General features: G+C 45.1%; 1 protein-coding gene across 4 annotated transcripts in view; it reads right to left on the bottom strand.

Annotated features, from left to right (window-relative positions):
* The window catches only part of LOC136438515 (matrix metalloproteinase-14-like), a 33,126-nt gene extending 32,388 nt beyond the window's left edge, over positions 1-738 (bottom strand). For 2 of the 4 annotated variants that reach the window (XM_066433324.1, XM_066433325.1), the window contains exon 1: positions 253-738. In XM_066433324.1, the coding sequence (XP_066289421.1) occupies positions 253-375 (123 nt within the window). In that variant the 5' untranslated portion in view covers positions 376-738. The remainder of the gene's footprint in view (positions 1-252) is intronic. The other 2 variants (XM_066433326.1, XM_066433327.1) reach the window with 1 other exon arrangement.
* Between the last annotated feature and the right edge of the window lie 16,891 nt (positions 739-17,629).

Here is a 17,629-nt window from a genome sequence, read left to right as displayed (position 1 = left end):
GGAGGGCAGGCGGCCCTCTGGATATATCGCTGTTGGTAAGGAGAGAGAGAGTCTAATTAAATTTGCCGTCGGGCACTGTCGGGGATTTACCGCATTTGTCCGACTGTCTGGGTCGGCCTCGTTTGTTATTGAGGCTGCTACAATCGGGCTATGGTTATGTGAACTACATGTAAAACACGGTGGAAATTCTTGCCGCCGGCCCCCGCCGACTCGACCCTGCTATTACACAGAAGGTAGTGTTCTAGTACATACCAAGCCCTGCTGCGGGTTGACGGTGGGCCTGACGGTCGTCAGCGGCACGGGGGTCGGCACCGCTCGGAGCACCATCGCTGCCAGCCCGAGGAGAACACAGTACAGCGTCTCCGGTAGTTCCATCCGTGAATGTGCGGTCAGCAGCTTCCCTGCACAGAAGAAATTCCGGCTGCAAAAGTCGGGTAAAAAACTGTCCCGGCAGCGGCGAGTCAGTCAGCTGAGTCGGTCGCCGCTCGCCAGAGGCCTCTTCTTCGCCAAGACGGGACTCCGCAAGTTTGTTGACTTTTCTCCCAGGTCCAAGTTCGGCGGGCGTCTCCTAAATTCCCTTCTTCTCGGCGTTGCCTCGTGTCGGCCCGTCGCTGCAGCAGCCTTTCCTACAAGAGAAATGATGTGACCTCGCCGAAGGACCCCTTGTATATATTTACTTCCGCCATGACATCATCTGATCCCAATAGCCCTCCCCCTGCCTCCACCCTGGGCTTGCCTCCCGTGCCTTATAAGGAAGTCGCCCTCGGGCTAGACCATGTCCACGCGCCTACAGGGGTGGCAGGGTGTACCCGTTATTATCACCATCAGATTTTCGCGTAGTGAGTCACGCCAATTGCCGCATTGTCGCTAACAAAAACTCGGCGACATCGACCACGCGTTACGACTTAAACAGATTGGCGCGGCCGCCCTAAATACCGCCGGCATCATTTACTACAGACGCCAGGAAGACATAACGCCGATCGCTGACCCCTGGTGTCTTCGCCTCCCTGCGCAATCCCTCCCAGACTACCGTTAAATAGCCGCAGGGATTTGTGTCGGGACGGCGATGAGTTTAAGCACTGTGTAGCCAGAGGGCACACTTATCCGCTATCTATAACGACGAGCCGCGTCAGGGCTGTCTGCGATTATGGGACGCTCGGCCGATCGGCTGGAAACTCTTCAAGAAATTAATATATGTACAGCACTGGAGAAAGAAAAGAGGAAAAAAAGGCAATGAGGATTTTTGGCGATTGTTTAGCACACAAAAATAGCACATAGGTTTTTGTGACCGTTCTTTTTGATTTCGAAGATACGTATTCCTCATAATGTACATCCCCCCCCCTTCTGCTGTGACTTGTCAGAAGAAGGATATGTTTATTGGGGAGACTGCAATAAAAAAAGGGAACTAACTGTTCCTAAGCCTCTAAGTAAGTAAGAAACTGTTCCTGTTCCTTCGTAAGATTCTCAAATGGACAAGCCCTTGGGCTGACATACATTCACACAAATCATCCCCCACCTTGCAAGACTACATGCCCCACAACACGAACCCGTTCTATTGTTCTGCCTGTCAGGTAGACGTCCCCACCAGGTGTGCAACTTAACTGTAAGGGACCGGTCAGAGATGTCCCTATGTCCGTGTGCTGAAGGATGCATTGTATGAAATTGAAAAAATGTATACACACGCCCCGCAAAATTCCCTAGAAAGCTGGCAAGGTCGCATGAAGAACAATACTTGACGGAAATTTAAGAAAAAAACTGCGAAAAGCATACATGAAAAAAATGAGAGAAAAAGAACTAAGAAACGAGCATTCTTCACTCAGGTTCGTTCCTGGTCATTCCCTAATAAGTAGGTCTCTTAGTATTTCACGGGGATTAATCCGTAACAAGACATGTCAAACTTAAGGCCTGTTCACGTCATTGCCGTAGTGTTAGTTAACAGCTGTTTTATCGAGTCGTTTTACTGGCCAGCTGTACACAGTGCCGTTTAAAGATGACCGTTTCCAGCTATTTTTCTTCAAAGAGCTATTTAACTCTCTGGATGTCATCACGGATTATAAAAGTCCAGAATTAAAGAGGACGACTTGCAGCTTTTTTGCTTCAAACGCCATTTAGCATTCACGAAAGTTAAGTATAGTGAACACAGAAGATAGGTTCTTGAATTGGGATTATCTCTGAGCTCTGAATAACAGGGGCCACTCGCCGATCTTCAATTCCGTTTATCCCCATTTTACGTGCTGTACTAGTGTGGGTATAACCTCCATTATATCACTCTCCCATGGAAAATGAAACTGCATTTATAGTTTTTTGGTACCCTCACAATGTGCGAGATATATTATTGTAGATGGCATTATTTCTTTTACTATGTATGTATGTTTGTATGTTTGTTTGTCTTTTCAGTATTTATTGATTTACCAAGGGTAGTCCGCAACACAACTGCTCCTACAACATGGACATGGATATGGGTCACTCACACCTATGGCCTCTGCCGAATTTTGCGGTTCGGATTGGACGTTGTGTTTACTTTCCTTGGCTACAAGTAGTTTACCCACACCCTTGTCCCAACTATTTGCTGAATGTGCAACACAGGCATCTCTGACCCACAAACAAACCCCGGCATGCACCGACCCGGCTCAACTAAATACATGCCATAAGCCACATACAAGGCTCATTAGTAGCGCGGACACGGTTTCATGTGGCGATCCTTTTAATTATAGCAAGACGGCCAAGCAAGAAAGTGACAAACCAACCTGATAGCCAAGAAACCAACCAACTAACCTATCAGCTCATCAGCTTGTCAATCAGCCAACTAGCTGACCGATCAATCGACCAACCAACATACCGACCAACCAGGCAACCGGCTAGTCAACGAGCCAGCCGCCTCCTTAACGGATCAAGTAGTCAAATAACCAACCGACTAACTAACCAACTAACTTTAGCTAGTCAATCAGCAAGCCAGCCGAGTGAGCTGACCGATCAACGTATCAACCGACCGACCATTCAACCACCCATCCATCATCGATTCAACCAACCAACCTACCAACCAACCTACCAACCAACCAACCAACCGTTCAGTAAATAATCAACCTGTCACCAATGCGCTCTATGAAGCAACTAATTAACAAACTAATCCAGGAAGCAAGCAAACGACAGTATACACGGTGGATGTACATACATCACACAGGCAGAGGAAATATATGCGTAGTTCGTCTGTTGTAGTTTTTTGGGTATGTTATGTGGTATCATGTTTTGTATGCTGTGTAGTGTCATGTTTTCTATGCTATGTCGCATCATGTTTTGTATGCTATATGGCATCATGTTTTGTATGCTATGCAGTGTCATGATAATCTCGGCGGTTTAAGAGGCGGTCCAACCGTAAAGTCTCATGCCATGGCAGTCAGAGGCAGGCATGACAAAGCAAGATTGCTTTGGCTTTATCGATGAACTCCATTTATGTGTGGCGTCGTGTTTGAGTCCTTTCGCAGTCTATCAACCTTCAGCGGCTGTCTGAGCTGTGCCATATAAATGCCAAAAAATAGTGTGTCATACAGCTGCCCCAGACATCGTTTTCTGTAAAATGGTCTCGAGAAGAAGCTTCGATGTCATCTTGAGACATGCATATTCTGATTTCGGTTCCCAAACTCATTCTGCGATTCGTGATGATAAAACAATGAGGAGACAATGGTCCCTGTACAATCGGCACCATACGAAAATGTATTGGTCCATACCAAATTTGAACTATGCTTCGGACTGCTACAACGTTGCTCAGATGACCTGTCCTAACTGTACCCCTCGGCCAGAATGGTTTCTCCCGTGATGTCACTTGTCGTAGGACGGTGACTCAGGCCCAGGCAATCCCCTGGCAACGGGAGGTATTCCCGGCCATGGGAACACATGTACACCGTGGGACCGCAGTCATAGTCATCGCCGAGGCATTCTGTCCGTCCGCTCTATCTATGGGAATCTATATCTTTGACATTTATAGGTTAGTGGTGGTGGTAATGGGTAAGACCGGTCACTCAACGACAGTTCATAATGTCTCTGCGTTAGTCACCCTGCAAATATAGCCGCCCTTTGGGGTAACACGGCATCTTCCGAGACAAGTAGCAACTGTGAAGTAGTGCATCAACTCATTTGGCCTACTGCATAGCCAAGGCAAATGAGTAATCTTCTGAAATCATTCCCTTATCCCCATCACTGTACAAGTGAAACTCTTCCGTCGTAAGTTGTAGGCAATGGCGTACGTCGCGAATAACCAACTTTCAGAAAGGAGGAAGATATGGTGGATCTTTGAACTAGTGGCGTAAGAACCTACTAAAGCTGGAATAAGGCTGTGTGTACGGCGCTCCATTCTGACAACCGTTGTGAACGATTACTCGTAACACCTCTTGCAGTCATTTAGACCGGTTTTCTATATATGGTGTTCTGTCCCGATCAGTTAAAGATTAGCTCTTCAGTGAGCTAACCCGGCGTGGGATCACTTCCACCAGAGCAGGTGATCCCTTGCATGCTTCCATCGTTCCACCGCTCTGTAATTTACATCCGAGGCACTACGGGTGTGGCAGTCATCCCGTAAGGACATCGGATCGCGAAGGTAACAAAAACCAGACGGTGTCCCTGGACGGGCAAGTAGTGCCAAAATCTAACCGTTGAGATAGTGGCTTGTTCTATCCAGGTGTCACCCTGACGGCTTGTTGGGCAACTAATCTCAGGAAATGTTGCCACCAACAAGACAAAAACAAAAGAAGAAATAATTCATGAAAGTGTTATAGACGAATTGCCTTCTCAGACACTTAAAACTGCAGTCTGTCTAGTTTCACCAGCTTCTAATAAAGGACGCAGCACGGCGGCGGCCGCTACAGAGAGGTTGAGAGCAGACCGGGTGGATTTAGACTATTAAGTTGTAAGGTGTCTGCTGATCCTCGGGGATTCCCCGGATTATCGGTGGTCTGGCCGCCCGGGCAGGTGGGATGGAGGTCCTGGTGACACGGCCAGCGGCTTCCTGGTGAAGTCTGAGGATTACCGACGAACGTCCATGGGATTCGTCCACGCTGAGTTGGTCGGGAAGTTCTGCGGGGTTCAAACAAAACAACCCGGCTTCTTCTGAATATGTTATGTAATGTGTGGTGCACAACACCAGCATTCATTGCCCGGTGTTCCACAATATATGGAGTTGTTTCAATGAAAAAAGAAAGAAAGAGCATGAGGGTAAGATGGAAAGAATGAAGGTAAGAAAGAAAAAGTGAACAGGACGACATTATGATCCATTTCTTTAGCCGTCGGAAGTGGAAGATCTTAAGTTTGCCCAAGTGTGGTAATATAAGATGAGGGAATAGTGAATCCAGAGGATTGACAACAACAGGAGAATGAAATGCTCACGTTAACCACTGTGTATCGTAAACGTGGGATAGAGTTACTCTACTGACTGGAGAACAAGTCGTTCGAAGATGTTGAGGAATTGGGGTAATCGTGCTGTGTATGTGGATGGTTACCCTTTCTAGTGCTTATTACTTTTTCTTAAAATCACATGTCCTCATTTTGCGAACTCCCCGCAAACATGTTCTATCAATATCAAGTCAAACAAAACCTACTTTCTCGAACGTCGACTGACAGTTTTCAACCGCTGTCGTCGTGCCTGAAGCGATCAACTCTTGCAACTTGGGGCTCATCCCGGCTACCTTCGGCTTTTCAACCTACCGACAGCAGCTTTTCCGGTTTGCTCTGGTGGCATCTGGACAGGGAAGAGAAAACTGTGATGTTTGCAACCAACAGAGCGTCGGCCGGACTTGTCCGTCAGCCGGCCTGACACAAGGGTGTTCCTCCGCTGATGGGGCTAATCTGGTGACAGACCCACATGAACGGACCGGCTTTCTGGCTAATTATTTACCCGAACTGCCTTATGTGCGCTATTCTCCCAACATGCGAGGTAGTTTAAGAAGTGGCGGTCTTGGCGGGACGTCGTAGCTTCTTGAAGGCAGCTATAGGGCTTGATTTTAGGTTCAATTCATCTCAAGTTATTTACATTCTTGTCAATTATCATTGCTTTTGGATTTCTTTGCGTACAATACCCAGATTATGTTTCCTTTTTGTTATGTTGACATCGTCCGCTTACCATTAAGTTTCCCTATGTTTGATTTTGTATAAAAGTGGACAGGTAGAATGATGTTTCTTTATTTGACACTAATAGAGATCTTAATAAGATAAATAAACTCAATTCTCTTGTCAGTCCTGTAAGGGAATTGGACAATATTGTGGTGGAACGATCACACCGTTATGGTACAATAGTGCCATAAATGGTCAGGTGTGGCACATGCGCGAGCTAGCTGAACCAGTAAGTCTCACACATCGAAAACAAGAACACTGTTGTCACGGGAAACATGTTTTTGCCCAGGCTTCCTTGTAGTAACAGGCTAAGATCTACTCAGTCGCCTTGAGATGCACAAGGCCCTTATTTCGCACCCTGTACTACCAAGACTTCATGCACCTTTCAATGTGAATTCGGGTGGTGCTTGGCCTTGGCTGTTGCTTTCAAATGTCCTCCCCTCATATTGTGAAGGACATCGGACCGACCGTTTGGTCTGCTGTCACACCAGTCTTATGGTGCATAGGGTATTTGAAAATTTTGAAGTTGCGTCATGCATACGTCTTTTTGATACGTTGTTGGCAAAGCTTTCGTACAGCATAAACAAGCACTGTATCGTTGTACTTATCGTTGTACTCCTGTCAGTAGAGTTGTCTTCTCAGTCTCTGAAATGAGCTTGACTTGCACGTTAAGAACAGATCGTCTTTCTTTCTTTCTTTCTTTCTTTCTTTCTTTCTTTCGAAAACGCCCTTCCTATGATATTGTACATTGGAAATAAAGGCTGTCTATCCCGTTGTGTTTGAGCGTTGTCTCGTCGATTTAACGAGACACGTGCACCGAGCAAAGACTGAAGCACACCGCTTACTACCCCTGCAGTAAGCGGCTTTACAATTGCAACTTGCGGTGTTATCTCAGTCAACAGTCGCGCGAACCGCCGTGAGTCCACATGTCCCAGCCCTTCAGAACGCCTTTGTTTGAGAAGCAATCCGCGACCTGGTGCGGTGAGCTCGCAACAAGCTGCGGGGAGACTTCAAACAGCCGCCGGGAGAAGTTTTCAAAGGCCCCTGCCTGGCGGACCTGAGGGAGGAAAGAACGGCGGCGCGCGAAGTGGGACAAATAGCTTGTAGCGCGTGTTTGCAGAGGGAAATCCCGCAGTAGGACCAACATTAACCATGCAGACGGGAATAGGCTGCTTTCAGAGTAATCAGCTCGTCGCACCGCTATTGGTTCGGTTCGCATCAGGCCATGCCAGGGGGAGAAAAATAAAGATAGCCTGGACATCAGGCCATGCCAGGGGAGAAAAATAAAGATAGCCTCGGCATCAGGCCGTGCCAGGGGGAGAAAAATAAAGATAGCCTGGACATCAGGCCGTGCCAGGGGAGAAAAATAAAGATAGCCTGGACATCAGGCCGTGCCAGGGGGAGAAAAATAAAGATAGCCTGGACATCAGGCCGTGCCAGGGGGAGAAAAATAAAGATAGCCTGGACATCAGGCCGTGCCAGGGGAGAAAAATAAAGATAGCCTGGACATCAGGCCGTGCCAGGGGGAGAAAAATAAAGATAGCCTGGACATCAGGCCGTGCCAGGGGGAGAAAAATAAAGATAGCCTCGGCATCAGGCCGTGCCAGGGGGAGAAAAATAAAGAAAGCCTCGGCATCAGGCCGTGCCAGGGGGAGTAAAAATAAAGATAGCCTCGGCATCAGGAGCGTCCGCGTCGCCTCCGTATCATAACTCCAGTCCCAGCCGAGTAAAGAGCCCAAGAACAAAAGAATAAAAGTAAGCAAGCAGGTGTAGTGCGGCAGGCAGAACAAAGCATGTACCACCCTTGACCATTCCCAAAGTAATCATTACATCATGCAGCCTTCCACACTCAACTATTACGTACCTGGAGTTGTTTAATGTATTTTGGTAGTCAGGATGCTCCTACTGTACTTAAGAAATCTTTATTGACACAACAAAAGTATAGCGACTTCGTTGGTAAAGGGTCAGGACAGGCATTTCCTTCCAGGGTTGGCGGCAGTTTTACTTAAATTCCCTGCAATAAAAACCAAGACAGACTCGTAGACATCGGCAGCCTTGAAATCGTAGAACTGAAACGCTGGTGCCAAACAACAGGATTCTGAATTTCAGATTAAATCTAATGTTTTAATCGAAGCACATTCTTGCTTTTATCACAGTTATTAAAGTTAAGTGAAAGTCTATTTTCACGTTAGAATCAGTGATTTTAAACGGACTTTGCAGATCGAGACGAGCGCAGCGCAGATTTGTCGTGATGAACGATGTTCAGTTGTCCCCGTCCGCAGCCCTGTGCATGGCGACAGTCTGACTTGGCACCTCGTCCCGGGGAAACCCCGGCCGGAGTGAGAGTTGGCAGTGAGTGACAGTGTTGCATCGTAGTGAATGAATGACAGTAGGAAACATTGCCAACCATAAGTTCTTCTAGAGGAGCCGGGCAACACAGATCGCAAGAAGAAAGTGCTGTTTTTGACGCCACGCCACATTGGTGATCCTACATTTTAATGATTGTGGAAATCTCGATGAGAAATGTTTGAAAAACCCGTGATTCAAACCGTCGATGAGTGTTACACATACAGGTAAAAAGATACGCCAGAAAACAGTTGCTCAAGCAACTGAATACATTTTGGGAACGGCCGGACGTTTCAGATAGCATCCACTACCTTTCATCAGTGACTGGACGAGATTGCTGGTTCACCAGGTTTCAAGAAGAAACTATGAAATGCTTCCATAAAATCTAATTGACTCATTCACATCTTGACTTTTTCTTATCAATTGTGTTTCCTACTGGACTATCTAACATTTGTCCTCAATTACAATGCATATCGATTCGTAGTTTATGCTAGTGGATGCGTGATTCAAGCCGTCTTACAACCCCACCGCCTCGGGCCAGCCACAGTCTGCTCGCTACATCTGTTTTTCTTCCGTTCGGGCCCTGCCGCCATGTTGACCTTGTAGAAGAATTCCGCGTTCCTTGATACAATTAACAGACACACATAACTACAGAACCATCGACAATGATGTTTGACACGAACACGACAAAGCCAAGTTCATGTCTGAACGGTGATGTCATACCCGCCCCGGGGAGGGAGAGTGGATTCTGGAAGTTTAGTGAAAAAACAAGCTTCAAAGTGTGTAACCTTTATGCAGAATAAATCTAAGATTCCATTCGAGTTTTATTCTGGAAGATTTCTGGTGAAAAACAATTAAACGTAACTTAGGTTAAGCTTTAAAGAGAGAATACCAACGACTCGATTGTACGCAGCTTCATGTTATTTTCTCCGTATTCGTGTTGTAAACAGATGGTTGGTTACCTTACTTGGTTACCTGGTCTCCCTCTTTTCTCTGTCTTTCTCTGCCTCTGTCTTACCTTTTTTTCTTGATTCATGATTCTTTCTTACTTTCTTCTCCCTCTTCTCTCTCTTTGCACCCATGTTTGAATGGGAATATGACCGTCAGACGGTCTCCGACTGTTAGTCGCTCATCACACACGTGAAAAGCAGTCACGAAACACAGGCTTGGCGACCCCCATCCCCGTAATCTTGAGAACACCAGACAATGTCTTTATCCCATGTGGCACGTTCTTGGCACGTTGGCATGCTTGTAATCGTTTTTCGGTCCATTTCGTTTCGAACAGAAGCTCCTGCGGTTCCCCCCTCCCAACCCACGCACATTCCTAGGGGAACACGTCGGTTCCTGGTGCCCGTCCTCACCCTGTGGCCAAAGTTGTCTACTGCCATTAACAGCCTCATTCCTCTTGGGCGGCGACCTCGCTGCGATCGCGCTACGACTTAAAATTTGACGGATCATTTTTCTTTATTCATTAGAAACATACATTATAAACATTTCTATAGACAAGTACATTACGGTGCATAGTACAATTCAAATATTAGACCATGCAGGTCTGCACATTTTTTTTGTTTACAGCTACGACAGATCAGTCAACGAAATTCATAGATATTAAAATATGATGTTTTAAACGCTCTAAGTTGTGTCTAAGTTTGTTGTCTTTTCAATCATACTTTGTGAAAATTGTATTTTGCTCAAATCTGATTTAGGTCGCGGCGAGATCACAGGGCGATCGCCGTCTAGTGAAACTGGGGCGTAAGTCGTCTAACGTTTCTTACAGGCAAATATGCCAACACTCATAAATCTAAACGGGAAAATCATCTTCAATGCGGATGACACATTAGATTCTGCGTACCTGGTTTGGCTCGCATTTACTTTCCGTCGGGGAGGAAACGGGAAGGGACGACCGTCAATAGTTAATACTTCAATAAAAACAGTTAATTTATGATTGGTAATTACATGAGAAGATTGTAACCTGTCTCATTTGTCATATCATTTGAAAGAGCCTTCCACACTAGTATAACCCTTTTAGAAGAATGCTATATATTGCATCATATTCCCCATATACAGTCGTCAAAAGTAGTGACGGTGTATACCGATGAAAGTAGTAGTGTTGGGCAATTGGAGTGTATTGAGTCTAAAGCTTTGAACACGTATCACATGACGGAACAGTTAATGCCATCAGATATCGAGGTTCTATGCCATGTACCTTTTCTGACAGCAAATGTATGCACAGGGGGCCGTGCGGAAACCATGAAGAGAACACAGTGCCACCTAGCGGTTCAGAGTCGCCTTCCAGTTTGCAGAAACTGCCACACAAGACCAAATGTTGTGACCAGAAGACCAAATGCCCAAATGTCGGCACGTGTGTGTGTGTGTTTAAAATTTACCCTTTATCACGATTCCTCTTGATTTTTCCTTAAGAAAATCCAACCAGCTGTCAAATCTGGCACCAGAGCATGCAGGGCTATAATTATAAGGGGTGTGTAGTACCCCCACCTCAAAGTTAAAAGGCCTGAAAATGTATGCGTAATTCATCTGTAAAAAATATTTTGAAGAAACGGTCTAAGCGTATATTCCGAATCGCGAAGCTTCCCGTACGCCCAAGTTCATCTAGTCAAAACGTCATGGCGTGAAGCTTTTTGAAAATCCCCGAACGATGGACCCGACGCCACCCTGATGGGCAGCCGAATTCGTCAGAGAGCGACCCGAAGCCATATTGTGACGGGTACCAGGCCAGCCAAACGGAAGAAGAGGGAAACATCAAGAAAAAAAAGAATACCACAGGTGAGAAAATTGAAACCATGTACATTTTAGAATGTAGCAAATGTGCATGTAGCTCTTAATATCATCTTATTTCTCATCATCATTTGTGTTGTTTGCCCTTTCAATTAGCCCTAGGGCATGTATTTGCAATTAACTTTGCAATAAACTTTGAAGAAAATTTGAATTAAAATTTATATTTCTTATTCAATACAATCTACCGATTCATTTGATGCTCAGGCCAACAAAGTGTTTTCTGGGCCGACAGTTCATCAGCCGGTAGGTCGAACCTGTTGACCTGATTACCGATGAACTATTGAGATAAGGCCGTCTTTGTCTATGTGTTACGTTCTCACTGACAACGTTGCGCACAGAAAACGTATAATTTTAATAAAAGTGTATTTTAACTAACATCACATTAGCCTTACACATGTAAACTCTCTAATTTTAATCATAGAGAAAAGTTGAATTATGCTACGTCATTTTTGTTAAAGGGAGAATAAGGAGGGTCTGAACGTTGCCACGTATGAAGCTGCGTGTTGTATGTCGGCGTCGGCTGCTTCACAGCTTTGAGCCTTTTTGTACTTTTCACAAAGAAACCTGGCACCTTTTATCCCTCTATTTTTCGGTTGGCTTCCGTCGTAATTGTAACTCGCAAACCTCTTCAAAAGACGCGCGGATTGATAATTACATGATGGAGTCCCGATAGCCCAGTCTCGGTCACGGAATGGATGACGTGTTGGGGATGTATCTAATCGGGCATGCCTTAAGTCCCCCTTTCACTGGACCCGCGGCACGCTGGCGGCGTCGCTGCGGCCGATCGAATTGACAAAGCACTCAACGAATTTCATCGACAAAACGAATCTTTTTAAGCTTTGTGTTTTTTTGTTGTCTTTTTAGTCATACTTGTACGTTTTGAATGATATTCCCATCATGAAGTCAAGAGTAACACAAATCCAGTTAAGGACGCAGCGACGCCGTCAGCGTGCCGCGGGTCCAGTGAGAGGGGGGCTTTACACTTTCCGCTTTTGTTCTATACTCCTTGGTGTAGATGTGGGGACACGTGGTGCTTTTGACACAAAAGGTAAGTATAGAGATTTTCGATGGTATCCCAAACCAAAGGTTATCGTACACGAAGGGACTGGAATCAAATGCTTTCTTTGTCCAGTTCTCTTACGTGTCGTCATCCACCTCATTTGCATAATTTGCAAAGACACCCAGACTATCCCCAGCGTCTTACAGCAAGACCACAGTTGAGGAGAAGTTGTGCACAAGGCAACATCGTCCCTCAAGAAGACGTCTTGGTGATTTCAGAAGGTAAGTCTTAACCAGTTAACTTCCTTCTTCTGTTTGTCGGTAATTCTCGGGTCACCTTTCCAAACCGGGGCCCGGCCGGACTGTTTGCGGGAACTTAAAATAAGTGTATATGAAGAAATATCCACACATTTTTGTAATGGTATGTTGTATGCTGATAGATCTTGTTTTGGGTAGCCATAAAAGTCTGTTGTACTGTAAATGTTACGACGCTCGGAACATGTTACAGTCATACAATGATCCGTGAATAGTTTCATCCGGTTGGTAATTCACTGGAAAACAAAGCTTGTTGTACACAACCAGGTTTTTTTTTATCCAAACAACGTTTCGGTGACCGAATGTCACCTTCCTCAGGGCAATACTAACTGGTTATATATATAGAATACAACAGGGTATATTTCGTATCACCCGAGGTACCAGCCCGACCGCGGGTAGGATCGGGACCGAGACCGAGGGTGATGCGGAATACACCGAGTTCTATTTTATTAATGTCATACCCACCCAAAAAAACACGTATTTCAATGCGAAGTGCGCCAGAAGTTGAAAGAGTCTTGTATCCCGGCGAACAGTAAAATTGTATCAACATTGATTCTAACCCCCGAATCCGGTATTCGAATCTTCGACGGCGGCGCAACCGGCACGCTCGAAATGCATTCTAAATATTCTATGGAAGTGTGATACAAGTAGAACCCTGTGTGATACGGAAAATTATCACACGATGCGGAACACCCGTATCGAACGTTTTCGCGGCCCAGGTATGACATAAAATATGACATGGCTGTTTTGACTGTGAAATGTCACACGGGTCCTGTTACAAAAGAAACATGTATTGTAGGCAAATTCAAATTGTAGAGGCCACATGCTTAAACAGGCAGGAGTGTCTAAATTCTGGCGGAACTGGACAGCACTAGCAAAGGAAATAATCCTCCTTACTAGGTGTTTCAGACTCTGTATGTACGTCTGCAAATTTCCTAATAAAGTCATATTATTCTAGTATTCTACTCTTGTTCAGTCCCCTACAATTATGTGTGTTGTTGTATATTGATGCAAAATGCTCCGTAAATTGTCAGAAAGGTGTACCTTTATATCGATGAATAATGTGCAAAAAACAACCTCCATCTGCTCGAGCGGGTCTGTTTGTCAGGGGAATACATTAGAAAAAAAGGTGTTTCAACCAACATAAGTCATGTTAAGTTGAAGTATAGCGTCGTTTCTAATCAATGATTTCTTGTGTTACTTGGCCTTCTAGTAAACTTTAGCGAAACTGCCGAATGAACTGTTAAGTAATGCCGTAGACATAGTCTGAGGCTGTGAAAGAAATTATTACTTCTTCTGTCTTTTATTGTCAATCGCCGGTAACTAAAAGATGAAAAAATTGTACATAACCCTGAATGAGTAAAGGATGTAAGGGACGACCTGGCATGAGAAAATTGGTGTGTTTCCTAAGGGCACAGCATGGGGAAATGCTAGGGATTCGATTAAAGTACCTCTACAGTCACAAGTACTCTCTACGGTTCGGCTCCAGCTACTTTTTGACGTGTTTTAGGCGTTTTTGTCGGGTGTTCTTTCCAAAGCTTGGCGTCATAAGGAAAATGGGACAAAAAAAGAAATCCCGAAAAAAAAACGCCTAAAACACGTCAAACACCAGCCGGAGCCGAACCTTTGCTTGGAGAGTATATCACAAGGCCACAAAAGTAGTCAACACGTTCCACACACGAAATCAACCGTGAAAATAGTTTTTAATCCCCCACCATACGTCATACGTCATCCCGGGCTTTCAGTAGAAGATCCGTCAGTCTTTGCCACGTATGCCGTGCTGGTTGCTCACAAGTCGCTGCATCCATCGCACAATTATCTAGCTTAGCCCACAATGCTGCAAAAGCTCAGCTGCAGGCCTAAACCAACACCTATCATTGTCAAGACTCGTGGCGAACACCCAACATTTATCGGTCAATGACCATGATTAAGTAGGGGTAGCATATAGGTAGCCATGATCATTAAAGGAAAAAATTAGTTTAATTGATAACTAAAGATGTCGGAACTTCAAACTCATACCTACGTGGTGATTTAAACTGAAGGAAAGCCGTACGTGGCACAGCAGCTTCGGCCGACAGGTCGTTTGACACGTGTTGGAAATGTGCTTTTGGCGCAACAATAGATGATCTCCCAAACAATACAACTTTTCAAGTCGGACCTGGAGGCTCTGATCGCCCCTGCCACGTCCGCAGTTCTGGGTCTTTAGAAGTCTTGCGCTGACGATGAACAGCACTGTTTAATTGAGCGGTAATTTCCCAACAATTAGCCGAAAGGATCAATTGTACCGGCAACCGATCAGAGTTGAAGAGCGAGTCAGATCTGTATCTGGTAGGTGTGAGTGTGGACGCCAGTACCGATAGCTTCCCGTGGAGACCCCAAACTAGATTGTATTTTTCGTGCTCAGGTATTGAAATTGTATTTTATCTTTAGTTACGTTTTGATGAGAGTTAGTGACTTGTTCTTTGCGAACCTTTTTATAGAATGGTCCGTAACATTCGGGAGGTTGGGGTTGTCTGGACAGATATAGCTGATTTAATGTAAAAAGCATGGCGTACACAACCTCGCGGTAAGCGTGTCGAGTAGACGCATCTTGGAGGCTGCAGGAAAATGAAACATGTACTTTGACGAGTGTGTGATATGTTTTTGCTTGTTTGTTTGTTTGTTTGTTTGTTTGTTTGTTTGTTTGTTTGTTCGTTTATATGGCATACCCGGTAAACCGCCTTATGGCGTAACACACCCGTTTGTACTGCAAAGTACAAGCTGCGTATCCGGACAGATTAAATTGATCTCCTCACACCGGGAAGGTCCATCTTTTCGACAAGTGTGGTGGGTTCTTTTACGTGCTCGAGGTGTGGCTCTCCTTAAACACGGCATCTCTATTTAACGCCCTAGCCGAGGGGCGTCTTTAACCGAAGCTAGGTACTCATTTTTACCTGAGTGAGGTGAGAAAATCCGTGCGAAGTGCCTTTCTAAAGGGCACAACGTCAACGGGACCAGTCTGCAGTCAAGGGCCCCAGGATAGGAACCCAGGACCGCTGGGTTCTGGGCCAAACACCCTGCCATTCCGCACCACGACACCACGATGTTCTTCAGTGTTGAGATATTTTACATTTAGCGTGTTATCTTATTCAGTTGTACAGGTACGTCTTCGGTGTTGACATATCGATGTCCATGAGGAAGATGGGTCCTGGCCGGTCCGCCCTCTGGCTGGCGCTCCTGCTGCTGGGCTGTCTGGTCCATTCTGCCGAGCCTCAGGGTAAGTTGAAGTTCTGTATCGGTCAGTGGTGGTATTGTTACCATCCCATGATTCCTCAATACACATCCTGCAATACACACCCACAGATGGCTGACTGTGGGCAAGAAGCATGTAGACTTGTCATGTTGCTTTTGATATTGCAGCAACTGGTACAATTTGACCATTAGATTTTCTTCTTATGAATTGTCAAAATACTTAAGTAGACTGTCTGACCTTTGTTATTTGTGTACAACTTTCTAGATTGTGTCATAAACACTTGCGGAACATTGTACACATGTTCACGACAAATTTTGTGTCCAAACTTGACAAAACTACAGTATTTTCCTAAAAACAGTGTTTATTGATGAAATTATACTGTTTGTGCATCAGAAAAAACAAAATGCACCAAAAGCACCCATGGAAAAGTAAAGAAAATGATGTTTGTTTAGAATTATTACAAAAACAATATCAAATATCATTTTCTTTACTTTAATTTCCCATGGGTGCTTTTTCATGCATTTTGGTTTTTCTGATGCACAAACAGTATTATATCATCAATGAACACTGTTTTTAGGAAAACGCTGTAGTTTTGTCAAGTTTGGACACAAAATTTGTGGTGAATATGTGCACAATGTTCCGCAAGTGTTTATGATACAATCTAGAAAGTTGTACACAAATAACAAAGGTCAGACAGTCTCATGGACTACTTTAGTCTTTTGACAATTCATAAGAAGAAAATCTAATGGTCAAATTGTACCAGTTGCTGCAATATCAAAAGCAACATTACAAGTCTATATACTTCTTGCCCACAGTCAGCCATCTGTGGGTGTGTATTGCAGGATGTGTATTGAGGAATCATGGGATGGTAACAATACCACCACTGTGTATCGGCATAACAACCCTTCGGCGTAACACACCAGCTACTGTATCTGTATAGGGCGTATTCAGTCACGTGACCCTCCCCCTAGCAACGAGCACTGGCGGCCATGTTGGTGCTCACTTGATAGTGGAGCCCTATGGAACTCTCCGTATAAATAGCAGATGTTTTCTACGCCATTCACAATTTCCCTTCGAAACGTTTTGTCTCACAATCATGGTGTTTTGCCTCGTGGTCAGATGTTTGATTGGGACTGATAAAGCACACACTGATCGGGTAACAGTAAGATTGGTTTGGCGTTTCTCGTGTAGGTAAGGGAACATACGAAGGGACTAACGACTGAAACAAAAGTGGATTTCTGACATACGAAAAAGTGGATGTTAACAGTTGAAGTTTGAGAATCAACGTGAGTGTATGGAAACCTTTGTATCTGGTCGAAAAGCAAATTACAGGCCCGTTGTGTAACACAGTGGCGGCACCGTGTAGCCGTTGCTTGAGATACGGACTTCGTAAACTGGGGGGTCTTTCAACGTCGAACTTTCCCGATCATAACGTACTCCCTGTCAACAAAATTTTTCATGACACTCAAGACACTGTGCTACGTAGTTGCAGGCCTTGGAACACTTGTATGCTGTGAACTGATTTTATGCGTACTCTGTAAACAGTTTAGCGGCCATGTTTGTAGGCAGCTGGGGAAAACATTTCCACGCTCGTCGATAATGGGTCATTTCCAGTAGGTGAAATTGGATTTTTGTAGCCAAAAGGATGTGAGGCTGGAGACTCTTTGCATATAATAAAACAGCGATCAGACGACTTCGCATTCCTTGGAAATTTAGAGACCGTCGGACACCGAGAAACTTCGTTGCAGGGTGAGCACCAACATGGCCGCCCACGGAGGGCAGGGGTGATGACGTCACGTGAATACGCCCTATAGCCGGTATAAGCACCCTTCGGCGTAACAC

This window comes from Branchiostoma lanceolatum, chromosome 7, assembly GCF_035083965.1.
Source record: "Branchiostoma lanceolatum isolate klBraLanc5 chromosome 7, klBraLanc5.hap2, whole genome shotgun sequence".
In the NCBI taxonomy this organism is placed as follows: Eukaryota; Metazoa; Chordata; class Leptocardii; order Amphioxiformes; family Branchiostomatidae; genus Branchiostoma; species Branchiostoma lanceolatum.
This window is presented reverse-complemented; position numbering and strand designations above follow the sequence as displayed.